Here is a 27,164-nt window from a genome sequence, read left to right as displayed (position 1 = left end):
TAGATCCTGGGACCAGGCTGTGTCTGCATTAGGACCAGGCAGTGATGTGGTTTATCACTCTGTGCCCTCCAGGTTCCCTGGCACCTGAACAGTCTCCTCGAGGGATGGGCTCCCGGCTCCACAGCGCTCCCAACCTGTCAGATTTGCATTCCTGCAGGCAGAAGATAACCAAGCAGCACTCTGACCCTCTTGTTGCTCACTTTGGTCACACCCCAGTCAGCCAGCCTCTGCAGATCCATGGCTTGCAGCACTGCCGGCAGCTCCGATCCTCACCCAAGCTCTCCGAGTTCATGCAGAGGAGCCCTTTGCCAACAATCATGGGCTCCCCTACAAAGGTGTGCCCAGGAGTCTGCTTCTGAGCCTCTCACAGCTTGATCTTCTGGGTGATCTGGGGATGAGCTGCTGCAGGAGCAGATAACTCTGACCTGGATTTATCAGCACTTGTGAGGGCTGTGCCGTGATCGGTGTGAAATGGGGTGGTGTCCAACTTCCCTTGGGCAGCAGCACTCAGCAGCTCAGCAGAGCCTGGGCTTGGGAGCAGGCAGGGGAAGGAGCTGCCCCAATGGCCTGAGTGACGGGCTGGTGGGGACATGGTGACCCAGCTGTGACACAAATGTGTGTCCAGCAGGAATCCCCAGCAGTGACAGCCCTGTGCCTCCTGGGGAGCAGGCACTGTGACAGCATTTCCTCTGCTTGCAAAATTCTCAGCAGTTTGTTGTCCTTTCATTTTAGCCTTTCTGGGATTAGAGACAAGTAATTGTTCAGGGTGGGATATCTATCCTTATTTCAGGCAGGTTGTTAAACAGTTTAATTTTGATAAACAAATGGGTACCAAGAGGAACCTTCCTCCTTCATTTTACATACAGATCTCTGTTCTTTTTATTCTTCTTAGGCTGTGTCCCCATTTGAGTTTCCCAAAACCCCAAGTTCCCAGAATCTCCTCACCCTGTTGGCCCATCAGGGGGTCATGATGACTCCGACACGGAACAAGACCTTGCCAGATCTGAAGGAGATGGGTCATTTCCACTGCCAGCAAACTGGGCTGGGATTGAGGCCTGTGGAAGAGATCAAGGGCAGGTGAGCTGCAGTCTGCTTCATACAGTGGTGCTTCACTCCTCAGTACACGACAATGGGGAAAATTTCAAACCCCAGCTGATGCTGCAGTTGTAGTGAGGCATCTGTAAACATTGTGTAGTTACCTGCTAGCCCCTTGGACTGCAAACAGCTATGGTGCAGATTTTAAGTCTTCCTCTAAAGGGACAGGCCATGGCCTGTTTCTTTTAAATTAAAGGTTGTCTGCAGCTTCACACCATGTTTAGTGTGCAGAGTTTCATCAAGTGAGGATGCAGGACTTTGTTACCACACAAGCAATTGCTCTCTGTGGGGCCTGTCTTGGAGGAGCAGCTGTTCTGGGTGTTCCTCCTCCATCAAACAGTGGCACAGATCTTCAGATCTGTTGGAAAGCCCTGTGCTGGCTGTCATGAGCACTGCAGGATAGAAGGTCACTCAGGTGCTGCTGTGAAGTTTTTCTTACATCCCTCTCTGCACACTGCAGCTTTCCCCAGTGTTCTGGAAGAGTCCTCTGATAGTAATTTTCATTCTTTTCAACAAAAACAAATTGTGTTGTATTAACATAGTAAGGACTTGCATTACTCCACTTAGTCATGATAGTTTTGTGCTTTCTGCAAGTAGCAGGAGGTGCTTCAGAGGCTCTGTTGAAAGAGTGTTTTTTTCAGCTCCAGACTGTTTACTGTGTACTGGTAAGTGGCTGTGGAGCAGGAATAGCACAAAGAAGTGAAGTTAGCTGACACCTTGCACCTGTTGACTTCCAGCATCACGTTGTATGTACTCTTTTTAGATCTCTGAGCACGGGCAGGCTCACTGACCTGCTCCTCAAGGCAGCCTTTGGGGCACAGATCTCAGAAGCTGGCAGCAGCGACAGCCTGAACAATGAGAAGCCAATGGAAATTGCAGGTAGGTGGGGAGGCCAGGCAGACCTGGCAGGATGTCCTGGGGCTGGGGTTTGCCTGCACCCCTCCTGCTTTGGGAGGCTGCTCTGCCGGTGGCTCTTGGCTCAGGAAGCGCCGTGTGTGAGGGGTGCAGTGGTGTTTGCTTTGCCCTGCTCTGTGGGCTGTGTGTGCCGTGTAACTGCTGGGTACTGGTGTGATTTTTGTAGGCAGGGCTTCCTCTTCTGGCCCCTCGTGAGCGTGATAACCTGTGGCAGTGGTGGCTTGGTGCCAGGCGCTCGGGTGTGAATGGCTCTGCAGGGGTGGGCGTTCTGGGCGTGCAGGCAGGCAGCGAGGAGGGAGAGCAGCTGCAGCAGTGGCTGGCCCTGCCCAGGCTCTGTCCTGGGGCCCGTGGTGCTGGGGGTGCCTCGGTGCTGGTACCCGCTGTGTGCCAGGAGAGTCTGCAGGAACACGCCCGCTGGGCGGGGCACCGTGCTCTGAGTGACCTTCCTGTAATGCCGGTCTGCACCTTTCAACTGTCTCCCCAGCTCCCTCAGGTGCTTACGGAGGGACCCTGCACTCTGGTGCCCGGGCTGGGGGCTCTGCCAGCCCATCCCCAGTGATTTTTACTGTCGGATCCCCTCCCAGTGGAACAACCCCCCCACAGACCACGAGGACCAGGATGTTTTCAGGTAAAGGGCCGATACCTACCTGCCTGTTCCAGTGGGAATGCCCGGGGGCAGAGAGATGTGCTGTGCTCCCTGCTGCAGGGCACTGGTGATGGCAGAAGGCTGCTCAGAGCCATCTGTAAGAGCTCAGCTGGTCCCAGCACCTTTGAGGTTCTAGTGCTGGCTCCTGCCAACCCCAGTTGTTGCTGCTGTTTGCACTGGCATTAGTGCCTGAGAGTGGTTTTCCAGTACTGTAAGAGACAGGCAGACTTTTACTTTATTGCTCTCTGCTTCAGGAATAGTGCTGCAGCTGTTCACAGAACCACTGTTGCTGAGAGGTCAACAAATGTAAAGATTGTGTTGTGTTCTGATTGTTCTCCCTGTGGGTTTTGGATGAGCTATAAAAGATGAGTGTGACTACCTGTGCCCAACAATTTCAGTGCACAAGGACTGTTGGGAAGGGGCCAGGAGGGCTCTGTGTGCAAATCTATTTGAGGTGTTACTTTTGCTCTGAGCTGCTTATGTAGGAGATGGGGGGATGCTCTCCTGCTTGGCAGATACTCCTTGGAAGGCACCAGTGCTCTGGCCTCATCAGCCAGCAGCTGAGGCTGTGGGGATTGGCCCTTTTGGGATAGAGTGTCTGGGAGCTGGAGTCTCTGTTCAGTTTAAGAAAATGTTTGGATACATTTTGATTTGCATATTTGGCTTGTTTGGTTTTTTTTCTTGGCTGGCATCCTCATCTGAATGTACTTGACTCTGTTGTCCTCAATTACTGCAGGGAAGGTTTGGATGTGACCATGAATAAACTGCTTGACTGGGATGGGGTACATGTGGGCTTGGTTCCTATGTATAGCTTGCATTTCCATCCTAACTAAAACCACTCTTGCCTTTGATTGCCTGGCAGATCGGAACCACAATTCTTTCTTTGTCTCATTTATTTGGAGAGTGAGCTTTAAGACTCTTAAAAACTGTGTGAGGGGCCTGTAGCACAGTGGGGTTACTGTCCTGGCTACGGCCTCCAGCTTCTATTGCAATGTGTTGGATAGAGGATTCAGACCTCCTGTGTTGCTTTTCAGGGATAATAGCAATCTGGAAGCAGATCCAAGCACCAGATTTTAGCAGGTTGATCCTCAGGTGCTCAAGGGTCTGCCCAACAGTCAGGATGTCACATGGGAGGCCTGGAATAGGAGGCTGTTGAAAGTGAACCTGCAGCACACACACAGTGTTAGGTCAGGGTGACCAAAGCAATGCTGCAGGACAAGCTTTGTTTATTGGCCCTGTGCAGGAACTCCTCATGTTATAGTTAATGCACAAAGTTAATGGTGCAAAGGGGAGACTTGAAAGCTGAAACTTTTCACCCCAAGTGCTTGCATAAGCCATGAGTAAGGACAGTACTAAAGCAGAGCCTTTCTGTGAATCATCCCAACAATTTCTGCAAACAGCCTCTTGGAATTACAGGGCACCCAGAATGGGATGTTGTAGGTCCTCTCCTCTCCTGTCTCTGAGAGAACTGGAAATACTCTGCCTGTCTTTGATGATCCTCTTGGCTTTGAAGCATTGCTGCAAACATGGAAAGAGCTTTTGGGAGGAAAAGAGGCTGTGCCTGTCTGCAGATCAGTTGTGCATTATTATATTGCTGAACCCTTAGAAGGCAGGGTAGGGCAGTAAATTAAACCTGTGGTTAGAAGAGAAACATCTTCCTCCCAAGGACCAGTGAGAGTGGAGAATACCACCTGGGTAGAATTAGCAGGATGTTGGAGCTGGTATTGGCATCCCCCATCAGACAGAATGTTTCCCTCTGTGGCAGTGTGCCAGGGGTGGGAAAGCCTCTGGAAGTGGTGAATGTATTGTGAGACAAAATCTCCTTTGTGCTCCTAGGGTGGATTCAGTGGTCCAGAAGGGGAAAAGCTGATGCTGAGGGAATTGTTTGATGGACATCATACTTACAGGGTCTCCAGAACCCTGGGGTTAGGGTCTTGACTCAGCTGGTCACTCATTCTCTGCCCAGCCTCTTATTTATAAAGAAGGGAAAGCAAAAGTGCAGGGCATTTAATGGAAAACTCTCCTGGCTTGCATACAGGATGTTCTAGAGCCATCACTTATCAGAGTGCTCATTCAGTGACAGTAACAGCAAAAAGGCAGGGAGCCAGGGTTCCAACTGTGCTGCTCCATGGTGGGGAAGTTGGCTATGACAGTGTATGATAAAGATCAGCCCAAGATATTGTGGTAGGATTCAAAAAGGGTTTAGCCAAAAAAAGGGTAAAGAATTTCTTCTGAATTGTCCCTGTAAATGATCATCATTCTTAAATCTGCCTGAGCTTGTCAGCTGGTCTGAGTCACTGAGGAGTTTATGCTGGGGAGTGGTTGTTCTGCATCCAGAGTCCTTGCATCTTCCTCTCAAGTACCTCTTGCTGGCTCCTGTCAGATCCAGGATCCTGAATCCTACAGAATTCTCTCTTCTGCATGAGGAATGTCTACCTGACCTGCTGTTAATACCTCCAGTTAATTCCTTTGTCTGTTTTTCTTCACAGTGGGGTCTTCCAGCTCTCTCAGTTCTGGAGGCTCCTTCAGTGGGAGGCACCTGGCAGTGGGAGCTGCTGGGGAGGCCCTGGAGGGCCCCTCGAGTCTCCGGTACACTTTTGCTGATCCCATCACTGCCAACCTGGAAGGTGCTGTTACATTTGAGGCACCAGAGCTGCCTGAAGAGACCCTCATGGAGGTGGGTATGGTATATCCTGGGGGAAAAGGACAGGGGAATAAAAGTAAAACTTTTATTAAATCCATGCTTTGCTTCCAGAGGTGGAGCAAACAATACAGCAAGTTCCAAGAGAGCAAGGCCAGTGAAGTGTTCAGAAAGCCCAGGGTATATTTAGCACCAAGCCCTTTATTCCATGTAACAGCCCATGACTGGGGTTAAAATTCCCCATCCCCAAAGCTGAAATTGCAGCTTGGAAGATCAGTTATCCAATGCATTCTGTATTAAGGGCCTCTGAAGCCAACCTGCCTGCTCTGGGGCTCTCCTTTTTTCAAAGGCTCAGCATTAGTACTGGCTGACTGAGAACATGAGTAGCTCAGTGTGTCAGGTGCCTGCCTGGTGCACCTGGGGAGTCAGCAGTGATATGGTCTCTGCTGAAAGGATCTGCAAACAAAGTAAACCTGACACTTCTGTTCCTGCAGGGGGGGCGGGGGGGACGCTGTGTTCTGCACCAGAAGAGCTGAACCAGATTGTGGAGCTGAAAGGCTGCCAGGCTCCCCTTCCCTGCAGGCTGAGGCAGAGCAAATGCTGTTATAGCTGAGATATATTTGAAATGTAGGTCAGGCTGCCCATTTGCAGTGGAGGTGGGAGGCAGATTCAGTCACGCTTTTGGCTCTGCTTGTGATACCTCCTTGGGCTGTCTGGGACTGGAGAAGGCTCTTTGTGTCTGACACTTGCTGGTGTTGCTGAAAACCCCAAGATACCAAGAGAGATATGCACACATTGTTTTAAGGATGTGGGTTTGCTCTTCTACTTGAGATTTTGTTGAGCTCATTTTTTCTGTCAGTTCTGCATTGGATTGCATTTGTTGGCTTCATTACCTGTGAAGCCACAGGGCAAAGGCTTCCAGCAATGATGTGATCACGATAGCAGTCAGTTTAACTGAGCATCCTACCTGGCTGAGGTGACAGAACTTTGGGTCCTTGCCAGCTGCCACCACTTCAGATGCTGGTCTGAAGAGAAGTGTCCTAAGGAAGAATCAGTTGATCTTGGAATAGCACTCAGCTTCTCTGGCTGTAATGACTCATTTGGCTTCAGTTGTTGTTTCTGCTGAGCACAGTAATCTGTTTGCATGTCACAAAACCTTTACAGCAGATTTCAAGACCCTTTTGTGCTCTGTGGAGTTGGCCAGAATGCAAACCTGGCAGGTTTTCTGCGTTCTGCTCATCTTTCAGGGCACTGAAGTCTCACTGTTTAGGTGCCCTTGTTTATCTTGAGCAGCACTGTTGCATTTGGATGGGTGATTCTTCTGTCTTGTGTGAAAGTTTCTTTAGGTGTAGACAAGGCATACTGGAGGCTGGGGTTTAGTTTCTTCTACAGTGCTCTGAAAGCACAATACAGAGATGGCTAAAGAAAACTTGTGATGGCAAATGAGGCCATAAATGCCAGCACAGTTAACAGAAGCTGACTGTAGGCAGAGGAAGGACTGCCTGTGGTTTAGAGATAAGAGTCTGAGACCTGCAAGATCTCAGCAGTTTCCTGCTCTGCCACAAACTTCTTGTATGACTTGGTAATTACTTAATCTCCAAGTTCCTCCTCTGCTTTTAAAGAAAATTGAGGAAGATGGAGATAACACTTCCTCACCATACTGGACTGTCCAGGTAGCAAGGTGGTGGGAGGGAGAGATTCATGTTCCACATAGTCAAAGCTGCCTGAGCAGCCCAGTGCCTGAGCCAGTGAAGGAAAGAAGGCAGCTCTCAGATCTTGAGCATGGGGGTTTCCTGGTAAATTCATGTAGGAAACATCCTTACCCCCTTTGAGAGAACTGAGCCAGTGACTCTTTGAAGACCAGGTTACCCACTTCTCAACAGAGAGTAAACAATGAAGTTGGCATCTGACCCAGGCAGCAATTCACTTTGCAGACCCACAGGCATTCAGTTTTTCCACAAATACTAACTTCCCAGAACTGGTTGCAGTGACTTAAGCAATGCAGCTTCCCAGAAATGGGATAATCCCCTTTGATCTGTAATAGCAGAGGAAAAACTGCTCTGAAATGACCACAGCACTTGGTGTGAGCACTTCCGTCACCAGCTGGGCAGGAGTTGCAGATAGAAGGTTGTCCTTGCTGTCTCCTCAAAGGACCTCACCCAAGGCTCACTGCACTGAGCTGTGAGGGGATGAAGGCTGGGATGTAGGGTGGGAGACACTTCACTGGCAGTTTTTTGTGGTGTAGGAGGTTTTCACTCTCATGAAATCCACATTGGCATTGCTGTAGTGGGAACAAGAGCTGGGCTTTTGGTGCAGATGGTCTCTCCCCTTTCCTGGCTCACTTCTGAAAGAATCCCACAGAGCTGGGATGCTCCTTGGGAAGGGAGCTTGTAATTTTGGAGTAAGCCTCACCAGCTTCTCCAGGGAGCTGTGTGGAAGTTTCTAGCCTGGGACTGTTGTTTGCTGCTGTTACTGTGCAAGAGGAACTGGTGCAGGCTCCAGGCTGAGCGTGGCCCAAAGCAGAGGTGCAAGGGGGTCTGGGGGTGAGCTGTTGTTTCTGTAGCTGGGGTGGGTTGCTGGCCCAGCTCAGGTGAGCAGCTTTGCCTGTAACCCCCCTGGCATCCCTCCAACAGCAGGAGCACACGGACATCCTGCGCAGCCTGCGCTTCACGCTGGCCTTCGTGCACTACGTGATGGAGATCGCTGCTCTCAAGGGCAGCTCCAGTGACATGGGCAGCTCGGTGACATCTGAGTACCAGCTCCAGGAGAGCGTGGTGGCCGACCAGATCAGCCTCCTGAGCCGGGAGTGGAGGTAAGGACTGGCAGAGCTGCTCCTCTCCCAGGGCTTGTCACTGCCTTCCACCCCACACATCCTCCTGTACCCACAGTCCTTGGGGACACGGAGCTGCTGTCACACTGCTCTGTCTGCTTTCTTTGCAGCTATGCAGAGCAGCTCGTACTGTACCTGAAAGTGGCAGAACTTCTGTCCTCGGGGCTGCAGATGGCCATAGAGCAGATCAAAGCTGGCAAGCTGTGCCTCTCCTCCACTGTCAAGCAAGGTAAGGGGCTGCTGCACTCATGGGGCAAAGGGCTCACCTGGAATGGAGCTATTAAAAGTGTCACAGAGGGTATGGAGGGGGTGGAGTGAGTGTGAACCCCACCAGGGTGGTGGGAGCTCATTTGTGATCGTCCCCTTGTGCAGCTGGATCTTTATTCACATGAGTACATTCCTCTTTTCACACTGACCTTATGGCTCAGAGCTATTGTCATGCTCCTGTGAGACTCTTCAGCGCTAATTGTAAGGGGGGATGGATCTTATCTGATTCTTTGTATATCTCTGTCTTAGGTGCTAATGTGTACTTGATGCAAGCCCAGCTTAATTACACAGTACGTGTCCTAGGAAGTGCTTACTCAGCAAATACAGACTTGTCCTGGCAGTGATGATTTTTCAAGTGAAACAAAAACACAGGAAGTGAAGTACTGGTAATGCCAGTGGTTTTTGCTGGTATTACAGCTTTACATTTGCATCTGACTGGCTGTGGTGAGAGCTGGCTGTGAGTCAATGATTAGAAAAAAATAATTTTTGAACTCCCATTGTAATATTACTGAGGGAGCTTTTGGAAGTACTTGAAATACTTGACCCACCAGCCACCTACCCCAAGAGCTTTGTCTTTGCAAAGTGCTGCCTTGGGATGGGGTGTAAAAAAATGGAAGTTAAATATGAATTGCACACATCTGTTGTAGCAGGCAGTGTGGAGCAAAATACACCAGATTTAGCTACACATCTTCCACAAGTTCAGGCTAACAGGAAAGTTGTCATAACCCAAATAAATCACTTCTTTTCAGAACAGATTGCAGCTTCTAGATTTGTAGTGTTGTTTCTCCTTCAGTGTGTGGGAATTGGGCAAGGCTGGCTTGTCTTTGTTTCATGCAGCATGGGGATTTTCAAATGTGTGTGTAGGAGTTAGTACTCACCAGATGTTGGTGGGAGTTTGTGTTCAGCACTCTGTGTAGATCATGCCATGTAGCTAGGGAGACTCAGCCTGTGGCATCCCTTGCAGTTGTGGATTGTTATTTAATCCCTCAGAGACATATCTGATTCCTGATTCCCTGTTCTGTAACCTGTGCTTCAGGAGAGGAGGTGGCCTTTCACAGCCACCTGTGTCCTTCCTTAGTGGGACAGGAGAGATTCCCTTGCTTAGTCAGTGCTGCTGATCCACACTCCAGGAGCTCCCACGTGTGAGCCATGCAGCCCTGCACAGCACCCATGGAGCAGCAGAAGCTCTGACTCTGCTGCTGGTGTGTGACACATCCTGTGCAGAGCAAACTGCTCCTGCCTTGTGACTGCTGGGGGAAACAAAAATACACCCGGCCTCAGGTGAACCACACTTGTGTAGGAGTTGCCATGTGCAGGCTTATAACTGGTGAAGGTGACAGAGGAAAGGGAAAAGACCTTTTTGGTGCAGGGCTTTCCTGCCAGTCTCTTGGCTTTAACAGAACCCTGTTGTCTGCAGGTTAATCCTTTGGGGTCCTGCACATGGAAATTAGGAGACATGGGGAGAATTGTGAGTAAAAACCATTTTTTTTCTGAAGTATTTCTTTCTTTTACTGTAGTTGTGAAGAAGCTGAATGAGCTTTACAAATCCAGTGTATCCTCCTGCCACTGCCTCAACATGAGACTGCAGAGGTTCTTCTTGGACAAGCAGAAGCTCATGGATCGGATCAACAGCATCACTGCAGAGAAGCTCATCTTCAGCTATGCTGTGCAAATGGTAAAAACCCACAGTGCCTGGGACTGGGGTTAGCACAGGGCAGTGTTGGGCATTTGTGGTTCCTGCTGGTGCCCTTAGCAGCTGGTTCCCCTCATGATGCTCCATCTGGAGGCTGGACAAGGGGGGTGTCCATGCAGCTGAGGGACTGAGCTGGGAAAGCTGAGTCTGCTCTGGGAGTAAGCTCTTGGCACTGGGTTGTTGCTCTCAGGTGCAGTCTGCAGCCCTGGATGAGATGTTCCACCACAGAGAGGACTGTGCACAGAGGTACCACAAGGCTCTGCTGCTAATGGAGGGGCTCCTGAATATCATCACTGAACAGGGAGACATAGAAAACATCAGTAAATGTGAGTATTAGGTGACTTTTTGTTATTTCCCCAACTCTAGAGCATGTGGGCTTTTTAGGTGCGTGGATCAGAAATTTCAGCCCCCAGCACCATTTTTTTTTCCTTTGGCTACATCTTGGTGGACATAGCAGAGATCTCTTGGCTTGTTACAGCTCCTCACAGCCTGGCCTCCTGCTTTTCCAACAGAAAAACTGTAGAAATGCAGGTCCTTATTCTGAGCCACATTTTGAGAGCTTCCCATGCAGAGCAGTAGCCAGCACTTTGTTGGAGCTTTGGATGTGTGAAAGAACTCGCTGAATGAAGTGGTTTGGCAGCATCAGGGGCCTGGGGTTGGTTTCCAGCCAGAACCATCCCTCTGCACAGAGCACTTGGGAACGTGAACCTGCAGTGGCTGCAGGGCAGAGATGGCTGCTCAGCATGGCAAGGGCTCCTTCCAGCACGTGTCTGAACCAGGACTGCTCACCTGCCTGCTTCCCCAGCCCTGAGACACAAACTCTTCTCATCAGCAGGTGCTTGCTGTAGCAGTGAAAGCTGAGCTCTGACCTTTGTGCTGTCCTTGGCCCTCCTCTCCCAGGCAGTCTGCTGCTCTGAGCTGTCCCCTCTCCAGTGCTCTCCCTGTCCCCTGAGGGCAGTTGCTCCATCTGGAGGGGAAAGGACTGACTCACTGCTCTGAGCACACTTTCCCTGCCCTTAAGGCTGGAGTTTAATCACCTCTGTCACCTCTTGCTGTGGGTGGTGGAAAGAGGGGATGGGGAATAACCATCATCGGTAGGAGCCTGGCTTGGCCTGGGCTCTGCTCCACCACAGCCATCCCAGCCCACCTGCAGCAGTCCCAGCAGTGTTCCTGTGGCCACAGCTGGCAGACCATGTGCCTGTCCCCTCTGCTGGTCACCCACTGCCTGCCTCAGGCCAGCATCCAGAGCACTGGACAGCTCTGGTTGTCCATGGAGGCAGAGCCCTTGGAGAGGCAATGAGAGATCTCTGGCTCCCAGGCAATCAGTCAGTTAATTATCACCAACTTTCACAGCTGACAGGAGGCTCACTGGAGGAGAACAAAGGGAAATGGGCATGTGGTGTGTTGTACTGGAGGGCTAGGTAATAGGGAATACTAGGTAGTTTCTGTTGTACTGTTTCTTACCAAACCTAGATCCCATCTTTTGATCCAGAGATACAGTTAATGCATGTCATAGATTTCTTTTCCCAGCTGTTATCCTGGTACTGCAAGCTCCAGCTTCCTGATTGAGCTGTTCTCTGATAGGCAGAAGTGGGTGTGTGTTTCATGTTAGATCTCAGGTCTATGATTACATATTTCTGAAAAGTAAAATGATGAACCTAGAAATACAGCAAGTATTCCTGTGAGAGGCATGAATTCCACCAAACATTGAGCTTCTGAAAGATTCTTGGGCTCAGGTGATGAGAGCTGGATGTTGGATGGGCTCTCCTAGTGTAAGCCATGGCAAATGGCACTGGAGACCCTTGAGCCATTCTGCCTGCTGGAAAAAGCTGCTCCAATAACTGGGAATGAATAAATTCTTCCTAGAGAATGGTCATCCTTTGTAAAATCTTGATATCTGTCAGCACTGCTGCCTCCCAGGTTTCACTGTCAGGTCTGTGACTGTTGAACTCTCTGACCAGTCCCTTCCCAGCAGGGTGTTTCTGGTCAGGTCTTCACTGGCCTCGTCAGTTCCTGCTGATGATTCTCAAAGTTCTGCTTAAATCTGTTGAAATTCTGCTATCTGTTTTCCCCTTTTTTGTTCAGTCTCCAGTGGTGGTCTTTACACTGGCAGGAAAATGAGCTGATTGCTTGTGCTGTTTCTTTCCCCAGGTAAGCTGTGCATCGAGCGCAGGCTGTCAGCTCTGCTCTCGGGGTTCTGTGCCTGACTCCAGTGGTGTTGTCCTTCACACAACTCACCCCAGCTGATTGCTTTGTCCCCTACAGCCTGTGCTGTGGTGGGAAACCACTCTGGCAGTAGGACACCTGGAGGATGGACTGCTCACTGTTCTGGTTTTGGGAAGTTGTTCCACAGACTCAGATTCCTTTGTGGGGACGTGTGACTGCAGCAAGCACAAATATTTCCCTGCCCAAAGGCCTGGGTGAAGACATAGCTGATGTGGAAAGGTCTCCCTCGTTGTCAGAGGGAGTGAAGGATAGAAGTCTGCTTCTTCCCAGCACTTTGAAGGATAAGACTGCTGCCTATCCCTCTTGCTTAAGAACAGGGTATTCCAGTGCTGTGTCCATTGCAGGCAATGGATGTGCTGAAACTGCTGGCTTCAGTTGATGTCCGAGTGTGTCATTCAGACATAAAGGCCAGTCTGTGTACTTTCCCCTTCCCAGCTGAGAGCCAGGCATCTTCAAGCTCCCTGGCAACTGGTGGCTCCCCTCCATTCTCTCCTTTGTCCTTTCTCCTTCTGTTTATGCGTTGGAGTGCTTGGAGAGGAGGGAGTTGGCGTTATGAAGTAGCTCCCACCTCAACAGACTCGCTGAGTGAGGCAGAGGACGTGTGGCTGCTGGGAAGCTTGGAAATCTCATGGCTGCTGTGTGGGCTCCCTGTCTGCCTGCCTGGATGGGCAAAGAACACAGGGAAAGGGGCTGTGCAGGAAACAGGAGGGCAACAGAAAGGGTCATGCTCCTGTGTTTGTAAGAAGCCAAAATGAATCTGTTCCTCCCTTGGTCCCCGGCTCAGAGGGATCAATGTGAAAGACTTGTGGCTGTTGAGCTCTCCTGTCAGCACGTTCCTACCTGAGGAAGCACTAGCACTGTCCTGCTTTCAGCTGTTGGCTCAATAACCCCTTCCCTGGAGCCCCCCAAACTGAAAACACTAGCTTTGTGAATCAAAGGAGCACTTTACACACTATGGGAACTTTGAGAAGTTGACTTTGCATCACACAACAACCCAGGAACATCACGACTGTTAGGAATGCTGTTCTTTTTATTCCTTTCCTTGCTTCCTGGTTGTTTTATTGCACTACGTGTGTGCGTATATTAATATGTATTCCTAAGAGTGAATATATATTGATATTGATATGGTTTGTGTGTAACTGTACGTATTTAACTGTACTGTATCTCGTGAGTGTGAGGCAAAGAGCACTGCAGAGTCTGTGCTGTTCCTCCTCCACACCAGGAAAAGCTGACTTGCAGTCTGGCAGTACCAAGATTTGTTTTTTATTTAAATGTTCTTTTAAGGACAGTCATTACAAAGCTCCATGCTTTTTAAGAGCTGAAGAACAGGCGTTAGGATCCCACACACTTGGAAACGCATTTTTAAAGAAGTGTTACTTGCTGCTTTGTTTTTGTTTGTTGGGTTTTTGGTTTGTTGTTTTTTTTTTTTTTATAAAGGAATCCCGTTCAGTTTTATGTTCAGCATTTCTTTCAAGGAGACTTTGTAGCCAAATGCGACTGCGGGTGCGAGTGGCTGGAGCTCTGGGTGAGGCTTGGGGTGCTGTGAGCATGTGTGTGAGAGGGGAGCTGCCTGCCTTCCATCTGTCTGTGAGAGATGAGTGTGAGTTCCAGAGTCGTGGCAGTGTTGTGGTAGAGCTGGGCAGAAAAGCATCTTTGAAAGCAACTCGAAACCTCAGGCTTAGTTTTTGGGGATCTAAAAATATTTTGCACATGGTGGTTAAGTCCTCATTGCTTTTTTTTCCTCTCAAGATTGGCACGTTCAGTGTGATACTTTGCAAGAGTTTCAGGAGCAACTTCATGGGCTTTGGAGCTGGCACTGCATTTGGCAACATGGGTGTTTCTGTTCACAGAGCAGAAGTGCCAATAAAGAAATTTAAAAATATTTCCAATTGCCCCAACCAGGGAAGCTTTAAGTGTAGCTTTCACAAATGCTTCACTATTTGGCTCACAGTTTGCTGCTTCTGTGGCCATTTGTGCTTGTGCCTGGGAAAAAAAGGAGAAAACAAAAAAAAAGAAGACAAAAACAACCAACCCCCCCAGCCTGTTGTGGACAGCAATGCCGAGGAGACCCAGACTGCTGCAGAAAGGCTTTGGCCAGCTGTGCAAAGGGCTACGCTGCAGCACGGAAGCACCAAGCCAGGACTGACTCTGCAATACCAAGCCCTGCACCCCAGACCTCGGGCACAGCCCCCAGAGAGGCCCAGCCCAGCCCCACATCTGCTGCCCCAGTGAGCCGTGTGTGTGGCAAGCTCAGCACTAACCTTCCAGCTGTACTTCATTACTTGAATGTATCAAAATCGTCCACATTCAATGTATACAAGTATATATTGCTCCAAAAAAAATTAAAAATTGTGGTTTACAGACCTACAACTGATATATATGTATGTGTTTGTGTATATACATGCAAGGCTGTGTGTGTGTGTGTATGTGTGTGCATGGGTAGAGATACACACACAAACGTGTATATATATGTTTTTTTCTCTCAATACTTGAAACTTAGCCACTGTGCTTGAATTAAAAAAAAAAGAAAAAAAAAAAACAACAAAAAACCAACAAAAAATTCACACAAAATAACCCCAAAAGCAGGGGAGGAAAAAAAAAAAGAAAAGTGATTTATTTTGCCATCACTTTGGTGACTTTCTTTTTTATCTAACTGCATGTAGCGTGAAACCAACTTTTTTGGTGAAAAATATTTATTGCTTTGTAGACAATAAGGTATGCAAAAAAAGAAGAAAAAAAAAAAAGAAAGCACCCCAAAAACCAACCCCCAACCATTGCTGAAGTTGCTAGTGTAGTCCACCTGCTATTGTCATGGCTTTGTTGCTGTTGCAGCGTTTGTGTCAGGCGTCTTTAATAGATTTCAAGAAACCTCAGTCTGATTACACGTACCTTCAGGTTTGTGAGAGCATATGATGATGTTCTTTATAAGGTAATGCTTGATACTTTGTCAACATTTTTTATTTGTGTTTTGTGTGACTTTTTTTTTTTTTGCTTTAAATTGTACAACACCAATTTAAGACAATAAAATTGATTTGAAATTGTTAGTGGCCTGTTTTCAGTCCTTTATGATCCCTGTTCATGTGGCATCTGAGCAAGGCCTTTATAATGTGTGTGGTTCTACCTGCCTCACCTTTTGGGTAAAAAAGGGCTGTTTTCTGCCCCCTTATCACAGCAGGTGAAGCTTGGGGCAGAAAAGCCACCTTTCCTTGAATTCACTTGAAGCCTATGAATTTGGGCAAGCTGAAGCCAGTTGCTGGGTGGGAGCTGCAGTTCCTGGTTTTTATGGTTTTCTGTCCATATTACCTCTCCTCTCCTCCTGCAGTGGTGGTTAGGAACTGTCACAAGTTGATAGCAGAGCCCCAACCTTTCCCAGCCAATTGGATGCTTAAATTCCATCCATATTTCAGTATTTGTAGGATTATACTGTCAGAATCTGTAACCTTGTTGCTGAACAAAAAAAAGACTTGAAGTGTGATATCATGATAACATTTGAGTATTTTAATTCTCATTAAATATTTTCCTGCTGTGTTTGTATGCATTGCAATTTGGTTTTTGAACAGAGCAGGCACATGGCTTAGAATTCTCTTGCCCACATAGCTTTGCCAAAGGTCACTGAACATGGCAAAAGGGACAGTGAGATGCTGAGTGTTGGTCCTGACTTCAGTGCAGGACAGGTGCCCATTCTGTCTGGACTGGAATACTCTTGGAGGAAAAGCTAAGCCCTGCATCTGGAATGTGGGAGAGGTGCTGAATTAATTAGTCCAGTCCTTCCATTCTTGCCACAGAAATTTCAGCCACACAGCTGTAAACTTTCAGAGGCCAAATGCCATCATTCCACCAAACATTTCCCAAAACTCCACTTGCTGAACTCCATGTGTTTTTGTTGCCCATGAGCATCACTGGGGAAAGTCCTGCCTAGCAGGCCTGAGTGATGCAGCATCAGCCCACAGTGTCGTGGTTTTGTAAGAAAAAATCCTATTTCAAAATCATCATTTACCATGAGCTGGAATTGTTTTTTTTCTTGCTCTGTCCTGTTTATAACCTCTGTTTCTGGCCCCTGCCTTTCCCACCCCAGGGAATTGCTCTGTGAGAACGGCCCTGCCTAGAAACGCTGGGCTCTTGTTGATGCTGGCTCACATGCAGGGACAGTCGATCCTTTCTCCCTGCAGAGCTGCAGCACCATCAGTGCTGGGGACAACTCTGAGAAACTGCACTTCTGTGTGCTGAAAAATACTGGCACAACCTGGGCAAGACCCCACGGCAGCCCTTGGAAAGCTGCTCAGAGCTGAGTAATCACAAATGCTGCTGTTTCTTTTTTCTGCTCAGCACACTTGGGTCTTTGTGTTTTGAGGATTTGTGGAGGGTTTTTTGGGGTTTTTTTAAACATTTTTTCCCTTTTGTAGAAAATTCCTTGTGTATGTTTGTTCCCTGCAGCATGGGATAGTAGTACATAATACATACATGAAAAAGTTTCTGATGCTGAGGGTAAGGGAGGGGGGTTTCTTTTGAAGCTGCCCATTAAGAATTTCAAAGGTGAAAACACTGTAGCCAAATGAAAGATGGACCACTGTGTGTCACATGGCTGTGTAGAGAACTCTCTGCTGAATCCATTGGACTCTTTCACAGGCAGCAGAGCAGAGGGGGAAAGTGCTAGCTGGGAAAACTTCAACAACAGAAATACACACTCTCTTCTAAAAGCACTGAACCATGGGACCTGGACAGTTCAAAAGCACCAGTGGAAATTGCACAACTTTCTGGATGTTGATTGTGACATCATGCTGCTGTTGATTCTAGGAGAAAACAAACCCGAGCAATTCTTCCAGGGCATTTGGCTTTGTTCCTGTATTTTATATTTAGTTGTTGGTAAGTACGTCAGCAGAAACACACTCATTCAACTCTGAAAGATCAGAGGTGACAGTGACATCAAGGAAGCAGAAACGGGTGGGTGGGTGTTGAACCTAGGCCATACAAAGATCAATTATTCTGCTTCCAGCTCTTTTAAAGCTTTATTTCACCAGGAGTTAACTCCTTCACAGCATGTTCGAGCTCTCTGGTGTTTAACTTGATGTTGGCTTCTCTGAAGTGGCCCCCTGTGCCTGGTCACCTTACACTCCAGGAGGGGAAGGGTTCTGTGCAGGGAGACAATACCCTGGCATAGCTCTGCAGGGCAGGACCTCATGCTCTCCAGAGAAATGCTAGCAGTTGGATTTATTTAGATTTATTTCCATAAATGTAGCACTAAGCATGGGTGCCATTCCCTGGGTGAGGAATGGCACGTAGTGCAGAGATGTAAACTTCCCTGGGACATATCTTTCTAAAAACAGCCTTTTTAGGGACAATAGAGTCAGAACCACCCCCTCTCCTGGGAGATGAAACCTGGCAGGGGATTTGAATGCTTTTACAAAACATGTTAAATAGTGTATTTCTAAGAAGGGGCTGAAGCATATGTCAAACACAGGTTTCCTCTTACCATGGACAGAGAGTAACCGAGTTCCCAAATGTGCATAATTTTTCCTCATGTTTCCAGCTAATGCCCAATATAAAACTGCTGGGGAGGAGCAGAATAAGACATGCTCTTTGAGTTCAGCATGTCACCAGTTCCCAACATGGATGTAAATGGCTTTTAACTACAACATTTGGTATCTCCTGAACTTCTAGTGCTGTGTAGCAAAGCCCTTAAAATCAACATCAGTTTAGCAGCTTTTTCCTTCCCTTTAAGAGAAAACAATTGGAAGGAAGCATCTTCCATAACACAAGGTTTCCTTGGAGCCTTTTAAATTGATTTAAAAGAAAATTTATTTCTCTGTGGATTGAAATCAAATCCTCTTGAAATAAATACTCCTTTTTCAAAGCAGGTATTAGGAAGATGAGAAAGTTGCTGGGTGCCATTGCCACAGCGGAGAAGAACAGGCTGCTCAGGGAGGGGACAGCCAGCTGCAGTGGGGCCATGGGCTCTGCTCTGCCAGCCGGAGGGGACAGCCCGCAGTGTCCCCGGGCTGGGAGGAGTGGGAGCAGTGCCAGCGGTGGCTGCCTGGCAGGGGACCCTGTGTGGCCAGGGCTGCGGCTGTCCCCAGGACACGGGACACGGGGAGGTGGCGGCGCGCGTTGCCAGAGCCCCATCTGCAGGCGGCTCCCTGTGCAATGTGGGGCGAGGAGCAGCGCTGACGAGGTTGGGAGAATGGAATGAAGTGCCTCAAAAAGCAGGCTAAAACCCCGTTCTGCAGCCATTCTGCAGCCATTCTGCTGCCATTCTGCTGCCCGCTCGACAGAGCTCAGGTGTCTGTGAGGCCCCAAGTGGTTGGCACCTGGAGAGCTCTGACAATGCTGATTTCAGTGCCGAGAGAACTCGGGACCTCCTGAGGCTCTGACTCTCCCAGCTCTGGCGAGTCAATTTCCCCTTGCCTTTGGTAGCAAGATAAAATATTGTATTAAATATCTATTTTATCTTGAAACACCCATGTATAAATTATACATGGGTGTTTCAAGATAAAATAGATAAGTTAGAAAAAGGAAGAGGTAGTGCGTGCTGTGAGAGGTCAAGGGCACAGCTTGTGCTGCCTGTTTTGAAGCTTCTTCGCTGGTCTTAGAAGGGTAAGGAGCTGGGATAGAAAGCTTTTTCCTTCATGGGATATCCATGCAAGTCTTTCTCCTATCCCATCACCGTTTTCCATATTGACTGGCTCCTTCTTCCCTCTCTCACATTTACTGAAATGAGCCAAACTCAGAAATCAGGGTAGGGAAGGAGGAGGAAGGGATGTGGTGGACAGACAATTGCATAAGATCCACTTCCTAAGGAAATGAGGCAAAAAGAGATTCAGACGCCCTGATTGAAGTGATAGAGAAATTTGTATTCCTGTTTCCCTTGGCAGCAGCACTGCACTGTGACAGGCCATCTTTTCTCACTTCTCTAAGCAAAGTGCAACTGGGACCCTGTGATAAATCTTCCCTTTGCTGCATCGCATTCCTGAAATAACTCAGAAGTGTCAGTTCGGAAAAGGACGTGCTGCATTTCTTCCCCTTATTAGCTGAAATAACAGGCCTGTGATAATCTGGCCTGCTTGGAAGTGTCAAGCTTTCCATGTTCCATCTGAATGGATAAATGGAGCTCTCCTACAATAACATTACAATGTGCCAGGGAACCCATGGGTAGCACCAAGCTACAGAGCACTTGAGCAAAAACTCTTTCAGGTGCAATTGGCTTTTTGGGAGGGCCATGCTGTGGCCTGGTAAGGGTTCCTGTTGAGCTCAGCTCCCCCATGAAGTGCATCACTGCGGATAAAACTTGCTGCACGAAACATGAGCACAAGGATTGCCTGAGCAAGCTGCCTGGAGGAAAACCTGAGGGGAAGTGGAGCCAGAGTGCCCATGCTTGACACCGACACACAGAGAAGGTGTGTGGAAAGGGGGATGTCACCAATGTGACATCGCTCTGGGAAGGGAACCGTGAGCTGTTACCGCAGACCTGTGTGCCTTGTGATCTCTTCTCCTCCCCTTGTCCTCACCTCGCCGGGACTGCAGCGCTGTCAGCGCCAGTTTCCCATGGAAAAGGAAAAATGGGCTGCTTTGCTTACACAGCCACCAGGTACCGCCGGAATGTCAGTTTGCCTTTCCCCCTGCTTTTTATTTATTTAACAATATGACAATTTTGGGGTATGCTGGAACCCGTGTGCAGGAGGTGGGGTTGAGCAGGGCAATGCCCGGACCCTGGTTACCGCCAGCACTGGAGCACGGCGGGCTCTCAGGCTGGGAATCCTGGAGCAGAGTTGGCTTTACACGCCATCCGTTTTCCCACTGAGAGGGAGCTCCGGGAAGGGCTCGGTTTGCTGTACGGACGCCGCTTCCCTCAGCCCGCCCCGCTGCCCTCACGGCGCCTCCCTCAGCCCGCCCCGCTGCCCTCAGCCCGCCCCGCCGTGTCCCCGCGCGCTCGCCGTACCGCGCACGTGCGCGCCCCGCGCGGCGCCGTCGCTGCGCAGCGCCCGCGTAAGTGGCGGCGGCGGCGGGCGCGGGGCTGAGGGCGGCGGGCGCGGCCTCTCCCGCCCGGCGGCTCCGGGGGCCATGCTGCGGTGGGGGCTCCGGGTTGTGAGCTGCGGCTTCTCCGTCCCGGGGAGCGCGGCGTGCGCCGGGCCGCGGCAGCGCAGCGTGGGTACTGCCGGGCCCTGCCCTGCCCGCTCCGGGGCCGGGTCAGGCCGGGCGGGGCCATCGCCGCTTGCCCTGCCGGCCTTCCCAGCCGGCCCGCCCGGTGTCCGGGCAGCGCAGGCCCTGCCTGCCTCCTCCAGGGAATGGTGTCACGGCCCAGGGGGGAACAGGGGTGCTCGCCCTTCCTGCCTCAGACTTGTTCGTGTGCTGTCGCTTTCTGCCCGAGTTTCGTGCCGTTCATGCTCGTCCCATCTGCGGTTGTTTCCCCTGCAGGTTCTTACAATGGCTGAGGATTTGATAGCAGCGGTTGCCAGCCAGACAAAGAGACTCAACAGCAGCAGCGAGGTGGTTCAAAGGCTGGAAGAAAACGGGCATCTGAACAAAAAGTTGAAGAGTGACGCAGATGAAGAAGATGCAGAGGATCAGAATAAGAAGTTACCCAAAAGGAAGATTGTGCTGTTGATGGCATATTCAGGGAAAGGCTACCATGGCATGCAAGTATGTTGTTTGGCAAAGCAGCATCTCCAGCTTATTTTTTGTTTTGGAGTCTGTTAGGTTTAGTCAGGGTGCGCGGGTAGGGAAACAGTTGAGCATTTGCAGTGTGAAAAACCAGGGCAGGAAGAGTGTGTGAATGGCTTCAAATGGCTTGGTAATAACTTAATTTTAAAAGGTCAGTGATGCATCTCTGATGATTGTAAGGACAGTGCTTTGTCATAGCATCAGACGTGCCTTTGCAGGGTGGTCTGAGGCACAGAGCTGGCAGTGAGAGGGTGATCCTGCTCCATCTGCTGCTCCTCTCCATGTACTGCAAGCTCCATACACTTGAAGAATGCTTCAGAAGCTCCAGGGAATAATTGACAATCTTGCACACAGACAGGGAAGGGAGCCTTTCATGCTTACACAACAAAGGAGGCTTTTTCACCAGCAGTAAACATCATGCTTACAGGCACATCAGGTGAACTGAGCAAAAGAACCCAATTTAATTTCTGGAAGAAAAATTTGCAGAGGCTTGTTTGGAGCAGCAGCTGTTGACTTGCAGGCACTGGGGCAGTATTGGTGCTGTTTCATGCATTTGAAGGAATCACCAAGAACCTCCAGGAGTGTTGCACAGTGAAATTAGAAATGAGCCCGTATTTGTAACAGTAACAGCTAAATCAGAATGATGTTTTATTAACACTGGTAAAATACAGTTAGGTTTATTAGAGAATGGCTCTTAAGGCTGCAAAGGGGAGACTTTTAAAGAAATTTCACAGCAATGTTTGTTTAACAAAATCCCGATCTTCGTTAATCCCGTTATTCTATTTCTTATTTTTACTACATATGGCCTCTTAGAGAAACGTGGGATCTTCACAGTTCAAGACAATAGAAGATGACCTAGTCTGTGCCCTTGTTCAGTCAGGATGCATCCCAGAGAACCACGGGGAGGACATGAAGAAGATGTCTTTCCAGCGCTGTGCTCGGACAGATAAGGTAGGTTGGGCAGGGCTGTGCTCTCCCGAGCTCTGGGCTTTACACAGCTCTGCTGCTGGGATGGACTGCTAAAGCATTGTCCACAGGAGATCCAGCAGCAAGTGAATGTTCCTTGAAACTTCTCCTTTTGTCCTCTATTAAATTAAAGTACAAGCAAATGAACTTGTTATTCAGTTGTTTCAATTCTGCAAGTGTTAGAGCTTCCAAAGTACATAATTATGTGGAGTTTTGCGGTTTTTGGTTTTTACAGGGTGTGTCTGCAGCTGGACAGATTGTGTCACTGAAGGTCAGGCTAATAGATGACATTTTAGAAAAGATCAATAATCATCTTCCTTCTCACATCAGAATTCTGGGTAAGAACACTGAAATGGGCAGAGAAAATGTTTTCAAGAAAAGCTCGAGCAGAGAAAATGTTTTCAAGAAAAGCTTTCTCCTGCAGAAGGTCTCTATAATTTTACTTATAAGGGTTTTAGTTTTAACATGCTTCTATTCGCTTGAAATTTGGGTTCTTTTGAACAAATCTACTTTTTGTTTATATTTTGCTTAAAAAATATTCTTGTTGGTAGGAGTGAGATCACAATCAATCTGTAACCTCCTGATTCAAAAGCCTAATGTCACTTTTAAATGCAGGCCTGAAGAGAGTCACTGGGGGATTCAACTCCAAGAACAAATGTGATGCCAGAACCTACTCTTACATGCTGCCCACGTTTGCCTTTGCCCATAAGGACCATGAAGTGCAGGAGGAGCTTTATAGGCTGGACAGAGAGACCCTTGAAAGGGTCAATCAGCTGCTGGCCTGCTACAAAGGGACACACAACTTCCACAACTTCACATCACAGAAGGGCCCCAGGGACCCCAGTGCCAAGAGGTACATCATGGAGATGTACTGTGGAGAGCCCTTTGTCAGGGAAAACATGGAATTTGCAGTGATCCAAGTGAAAGGTCAGAGTTTCATGATGCACCAGATCAGGAAGATGATTGGGCTGGTGATAGCAATTGTGAAGGGTTATGCTGCTGAGTCCATCATGGAGCGCAGCTGGGGAGAGGAGAAGGTTGATGTCCCCAAAGCCCCAGGACTTGGGCTGGTTTTGGAGAAAGTGCACTTTGAAAAATACAACAGGCGTTTTGGGAATGATGGGCTGCATGAGCCACTGGAGTGGACAGAGGAGGAGGAGAAGATTGCTGTTTTCAAGGAGCAGTACATCTATCCTACCATTATCAACACAGAAAGGGAGGAGAAATCCATGGCAAGCTGGCTAAAAACCCTCCCCATTCATGACTTCAACTCCTCTGCTGTTGAGGTGCAAACTAACAACAAAAATCCAAAGGTAATGATTGAAACCATTATTTTACAAATGGCAGCTGTCAAGTTGAAGCATCTTTTCCCTTTGTACCATTTTTCTTTTCCATGAAATGCTGTGGAAATGACAGTCATGTGGAGTATGAAATGTGTATAATCTTTTCTGTCTTGTGCACTTGATGGTAGTGGAATGAACTGTACAGAGCATTGTTTTTGCAGGGCTTTACAGGGAGTAGTTGAGGAGGGAGGAAGGAAAGCTTTAAGCACAAGCAATTTGCATAATCATAAACTGGCAACAGAAATTATGGACACATTGCCAGCCTTTGCTGTTGTGAAAGTGTTTGGGAGTCTAGGTTTCAGGTTGACAATTCTGCTTTAAATACCTGCTGGCTTTTTGTATTTTCTGATTTTGGGCTAATTCTCATTTTGTTACCAGATAAGGTTTGGGATCAGGGAAATTTAGGACCAACCCTTTTAAATTAATCTGCCATGAGCTCAAAATAGGCCATCAGAACAAATTCTGAGTAACTGGGATGTTGTGGAATTGGATTTGTGCCAACAGGAACTCCTGTAAGCTGTGAGAATACATTTTTGCCAAAAAGGAAATTTCTGTTAAAGGCTGGCAAGTCCTTGAAGGATGAATGATGGGCAGGGCAAAAACTTCTGTGTAGTGCAACTCAGAAGAAAATAATGGCCTTTTTTCATTTAACAGAATGCTTAAAATTAGCTTTATTTTGTGTAGCAAATGGAGAATGTTGGAGATGGAGACATGGAGAAAAATTATGTCTCTGCCATTTTATGCATGATATAAAACTTACAGCCTTGTTGAATAGCACAGGCAAGACACCATGAGTTTCTCAGGGTTATTTTTGTACCTGTGGTAATTTTTTTCTGAACTCTGGATACATGAGAGGGCTGTTTTATGACAGAAGGGCATGGAAAAAGCCACTTTGGTTTGTTTAAATGGGACCCAAAGAGACCATGTGGCTCAGAGTCCTTTACCTGGTGGTGTTGGCAACACCTGGTGCTGCCAGGTCCCCAATCCCTGCCATATTCCTGGAAGGAGGCAAGCTCTGCTCCCTGCTGATAGACCCAACCAAGTTGGGGTTTGGCATCACAGTTAGCACAAGCTGTCTGGGAAGGATAAATAAGGCATGATATGACAGACTCTGCTGAGACTTTGCAGGCTGTTTGCACTTCAGTGAGCTGTGCTTGCTGGTATGAAGTCAGCTGTGTGAGTGACTTGGAATTTGTTTTGTAGTAGGATATTAAATGGCCAGTGTTAAATTTGTGGGATTCGCTGTTTTCAGCAAGTGGTGGTGAGGGGGAAAAATGATAACTACAGCCAGATATATGCTGTAGATAGATAGATAGAACAGATGTATACTATGCTAGCTTCTCTTTATAAAAATGCTTTGATATCAGTCATATCAGCTAAAGTACTTGCTTCAAAAAATACATGAACCCCCCAAATTAACTGGGGGGTCCTTCACCATATTGCCTTACTCCTGAAGGAGTGGCTCCCAGAGAAGAACTCTGACTTCAGTCTCCTTGTAAGTTTCTAACATTTGTAGTTTTTCCTTAGTACTACTTTGTGTAACTGACTTCACTTTTAAACAAGTATTAGTGAGCCCTGGCTTATTTGCAATACAGGTTGGACATAAATTCTCTGCAGCAGACAAAATTCTCAAATCTGCCTTTAGACAATGGAACAAGCTTAGCTGTTGAGGGACTTGCATAAAAAAGCACTTAACTTGTCTCACCTGCATTTATTTTAAATATCAGTATTTAATGTTACTACCCCACTTTTAAGTTTCCCACATACTGCAGGTTGTAATTAAGGAGTTGTAAATGTTGTAAAAAGAAGACATTTCCTCTCTGGTAATTGTAATCCCAAGTATGTTTTTTGTTCCAAGAAGCATCTTTACCACCAGAGGTGTTTATTACAGTATCAAGTTGAGACCCAGGGCTATTTTCTTACACTTGTGGAGAAGTTTGAATCAGTATCTGTGACTCAGGTCAGTGTGTGGGTGTGAATGCAGCACTGACAAAGCATTTTGTGTTTTGCTTTGCAGAAGAGCAGCGATGCCGAAGGCAGCGATGGTTGTGGTGATGACTCTGACTGAGCCAGCAGCTGGCTGCACCTGGGGCCCTTGCTGCTTGCAGTTCCCTTTGTCTACAAAGAAGTGCCCTTTCCAAATCCAAGAATCCAGTGAAACAAGAGTTGGTGTGCTTGCTGAATGAGAACTGGATGCCCAGGAGAAACTGGGTGGGGAAGACAATGCAGCAGAAAAACCAGAAGCTTTTTATACCACTGACTGATTCACCTGACTGATATACTTGAAAACAGTGTACTGGGAAAGCAACTTTCTAAAAATAATCTTGAAATGCAGGATATCTTAATTGCTATTTCAATAATGTTTTTATTATGTTTACCTGGAAAATAGTATTTTAAATATGTATAATCTCTACGTAAAGATGGGGCAAATCATTTTAATATACTCTTTTTTACTGTGAAGTTACGACTTCATGAGCTTTTGCTTTTTAAAAAATAATTTACCTTTTCTTAAACTGAATCTCTAAGCTTTTATTTTTCATGTCATCCATGGTTTTCCTATGGAATAACATGCATGACCCTGAGATTAACTCAGTTACAATGTGGTCCTAAAAATGCCAGGGTTGTGGATTCAATCCCTTTATGGGCCATTCACTTAAGAGTTGGACTTGCTGATCCTTGTGGGTCCCTTCCAACTCAGAATACTCTGTGATTTAGAAACTATGGGTTAGAAACTCATCATGCTGACTGCTATGAACTCTTTTCGTTTTGAAACAAATTTCTGTGTTTTCTAGAGCTTTGTAGGTCTAAAAGAAATGGTTCTGCTTGGGCAGGTTCAAGGATATAAATCCACAGCCCCAGGTGTGGTTGGCCCTTTGCTGGCTGAGGTGTAACCCCAAAATCCTCTTGAACCATCTGCAGGATCCAGAGTTGAATTGACTTTGCATGTGGGAAAGAAATATGGTGCTGAATTCTCTGGGCTTTAATCAGGCCTGGGTTTGTGAACTCTTCAATCCCATCAAGCTCCTCAGAACAGGGAATGTCTGCAGTGATATGGGAGGCACATGTCTGAGCACTGCCATCCTCTGGGAATCAATTTCAGTTTTCTGTGTTTTCAGGAATTGCCTACTCTGGAGTTCGTGCTCCTTTTTCCCATCAGTGGTTTAACATCTGGTTCTTGTTTCCAACTCTGTGGAGGTGGCAGAAGAAATGACACTCTCCTGCCTTACCACCCTGCAGAACACCATTGAAGGATTGGAACAAGACTCCAAGAATTTGGATATTGGTACAAGTACTTGATACATTTCTCTTGCCAAGTCTCTGTGGAGATTTGCTTTGTAATATGGGACTTACTGAAAAAGAGGAGTCAACTCTTTGTTCCCACATTTAGTGGTGTTTTCCCAAAGCCTTTAATTTTATGGTTCCTTCTGGAATTATTCTTTTGGTTTTGCAGGGGTTTTTTTGAGTGGGTAGGAACTTTGGGGGACTTTTTGGGGGCACAGCTATCCTTTAAAAAAGGATTCCCACGTTCATTTTATCTGGGTTTTCTTTAGAGCTTTTTTATTTTATCATTAAGACCTTGCTTGATTTTATAAGAGCAAGTGTGTAGAAGTGCCCTGGAGAAGGTTTCTGCCTGGATTTTCATTACATCCCTTGCTGGTCCATACTATTGACCTACTGTGCATTATCCTCCATTCAAAGCTCCGTTTCTCCATACCTTTCAATCTGAAAAAAAAATAAAATTACCTTTATCTACTTAAAATAAAAGCCCCAAAGCTGTGACATGTACCACAGTTGAAATCAAAGAGAAAATTTATTTGGAGAGAGAGAAAATCGTGAATAACAATAATAATAATAATAATAATAATAATAATAATAATAATAATAAT

At 47.5% G+C, this 27,164-nt stretch overlaps 2 protein-coding genes across 5 annotated transcripts in view; both read left to right on the top strand.

Annotated features, from left to right (window-relative positions):
- Positions 1-13,741, top strand: part of ULK1 (unc-51 like autophagy activating kinase 1) — a 74,394-nt gene extending 60,653 nt beyond the window's left edge. For both annotated transcript variants that reach the window (XM_066562192.1, XM_066562191.1), the window contains exons 20-29: positions 73-335; positions 893-1,077; positions 1,859-1,974; positions 2,495-2,638; positions 5,146-5,333; positions 7,931-8,109; positions 8,238-8,356; positions 9,912-10,069; positions 10,278-10,413; positions 12,239-13,741. In XM_066562192.1, the coding sequence (XP_066418289.1) occupies positions 73-335; positions 893-1,077; positions 1,859-1,974; positions 2,495-2,638; positions 5,146-5,333; positions 7,931-8,109; positions 8,238-8,356; positions 9,912-10,069; positions 10,278-10,413; positions 12,239-12,294 (1,544 nt within the window). In that variant the 3' untranslated portion in view covers positions 12,295-13,741. The remainder of the gene's footprint in view (positions 1-72; positions 336-892; positions 1,078-1,858; positions 1,975-2,494; positions 2,639-5,145; positions 5,334-7,930; positions 8,110-8,237; positions 8,357-9,911; positions 10,070-10,277; positions 10,414-12,238) is intronic.
- A 6,504-nt stretch (positions 13,742-20,245) lies between these two features.
- PUS1 (pseudouridine synthase 1) lies at positions 20,246-27,063 on the top strand. 3 transcript variants are annotated; one of them, XM_066562353.1, is made up of 6 exons: positions 20,246-20,293; positions 20,723-20,947; positions 21,782-21,919; positions 22,170-22,272; positions 22,550-23,247; positions 25,295-27,063. In XM_066562353.1, exons 2-6 carry the CDS (start codon positions 20,732-20,734, stop codon positions 25,343-25,345), a joined length of 1,206 nt encoding a protein of 401 aa, XP_066418450.1. In that variant the 5' UTR covers positions 20,246-20,293; positions 20,723-20,731; the 3' UTR covers positions 25,346-27,063. The 3 variants fall into 3 exon arrangements, with proteins under 3 accessions (XP_066418450.1, XP_066418449.1, XP_066418451.1); XM_066562352.1 differs by lacking the exon at positions 20,246-20,293 and adding an exon at positions 20,369-20,452; XM_066562354.1 differs by lacking the exon at positions 20,246-20,293 and adding an exon at positions 20,400-20,456.
- Positions 27,064-27,164: the final 101 nt, after the last annotated feature.

The sequence above is a fragment of the Molothrus aeneus genome, chromosome 18 (genome assembly GCF_037042795.1).
Source record: "Molothrus aeneus isolate 106 chromosome 18, BPBGC_Maene_1.0, whole genome shotgun sequence".
NCBI classification, from domain to species: domain Eukaryota; kingdom Metazoa; phylum Chordata; class Aves; order Passeriformes; family Icteridae; genus Molothrus; species Molothrus aeneus.
Note: the sequence above shows the minus strand (reverse complement) of the source record. Positions and strands in the feature narration are given on the sequence as shown.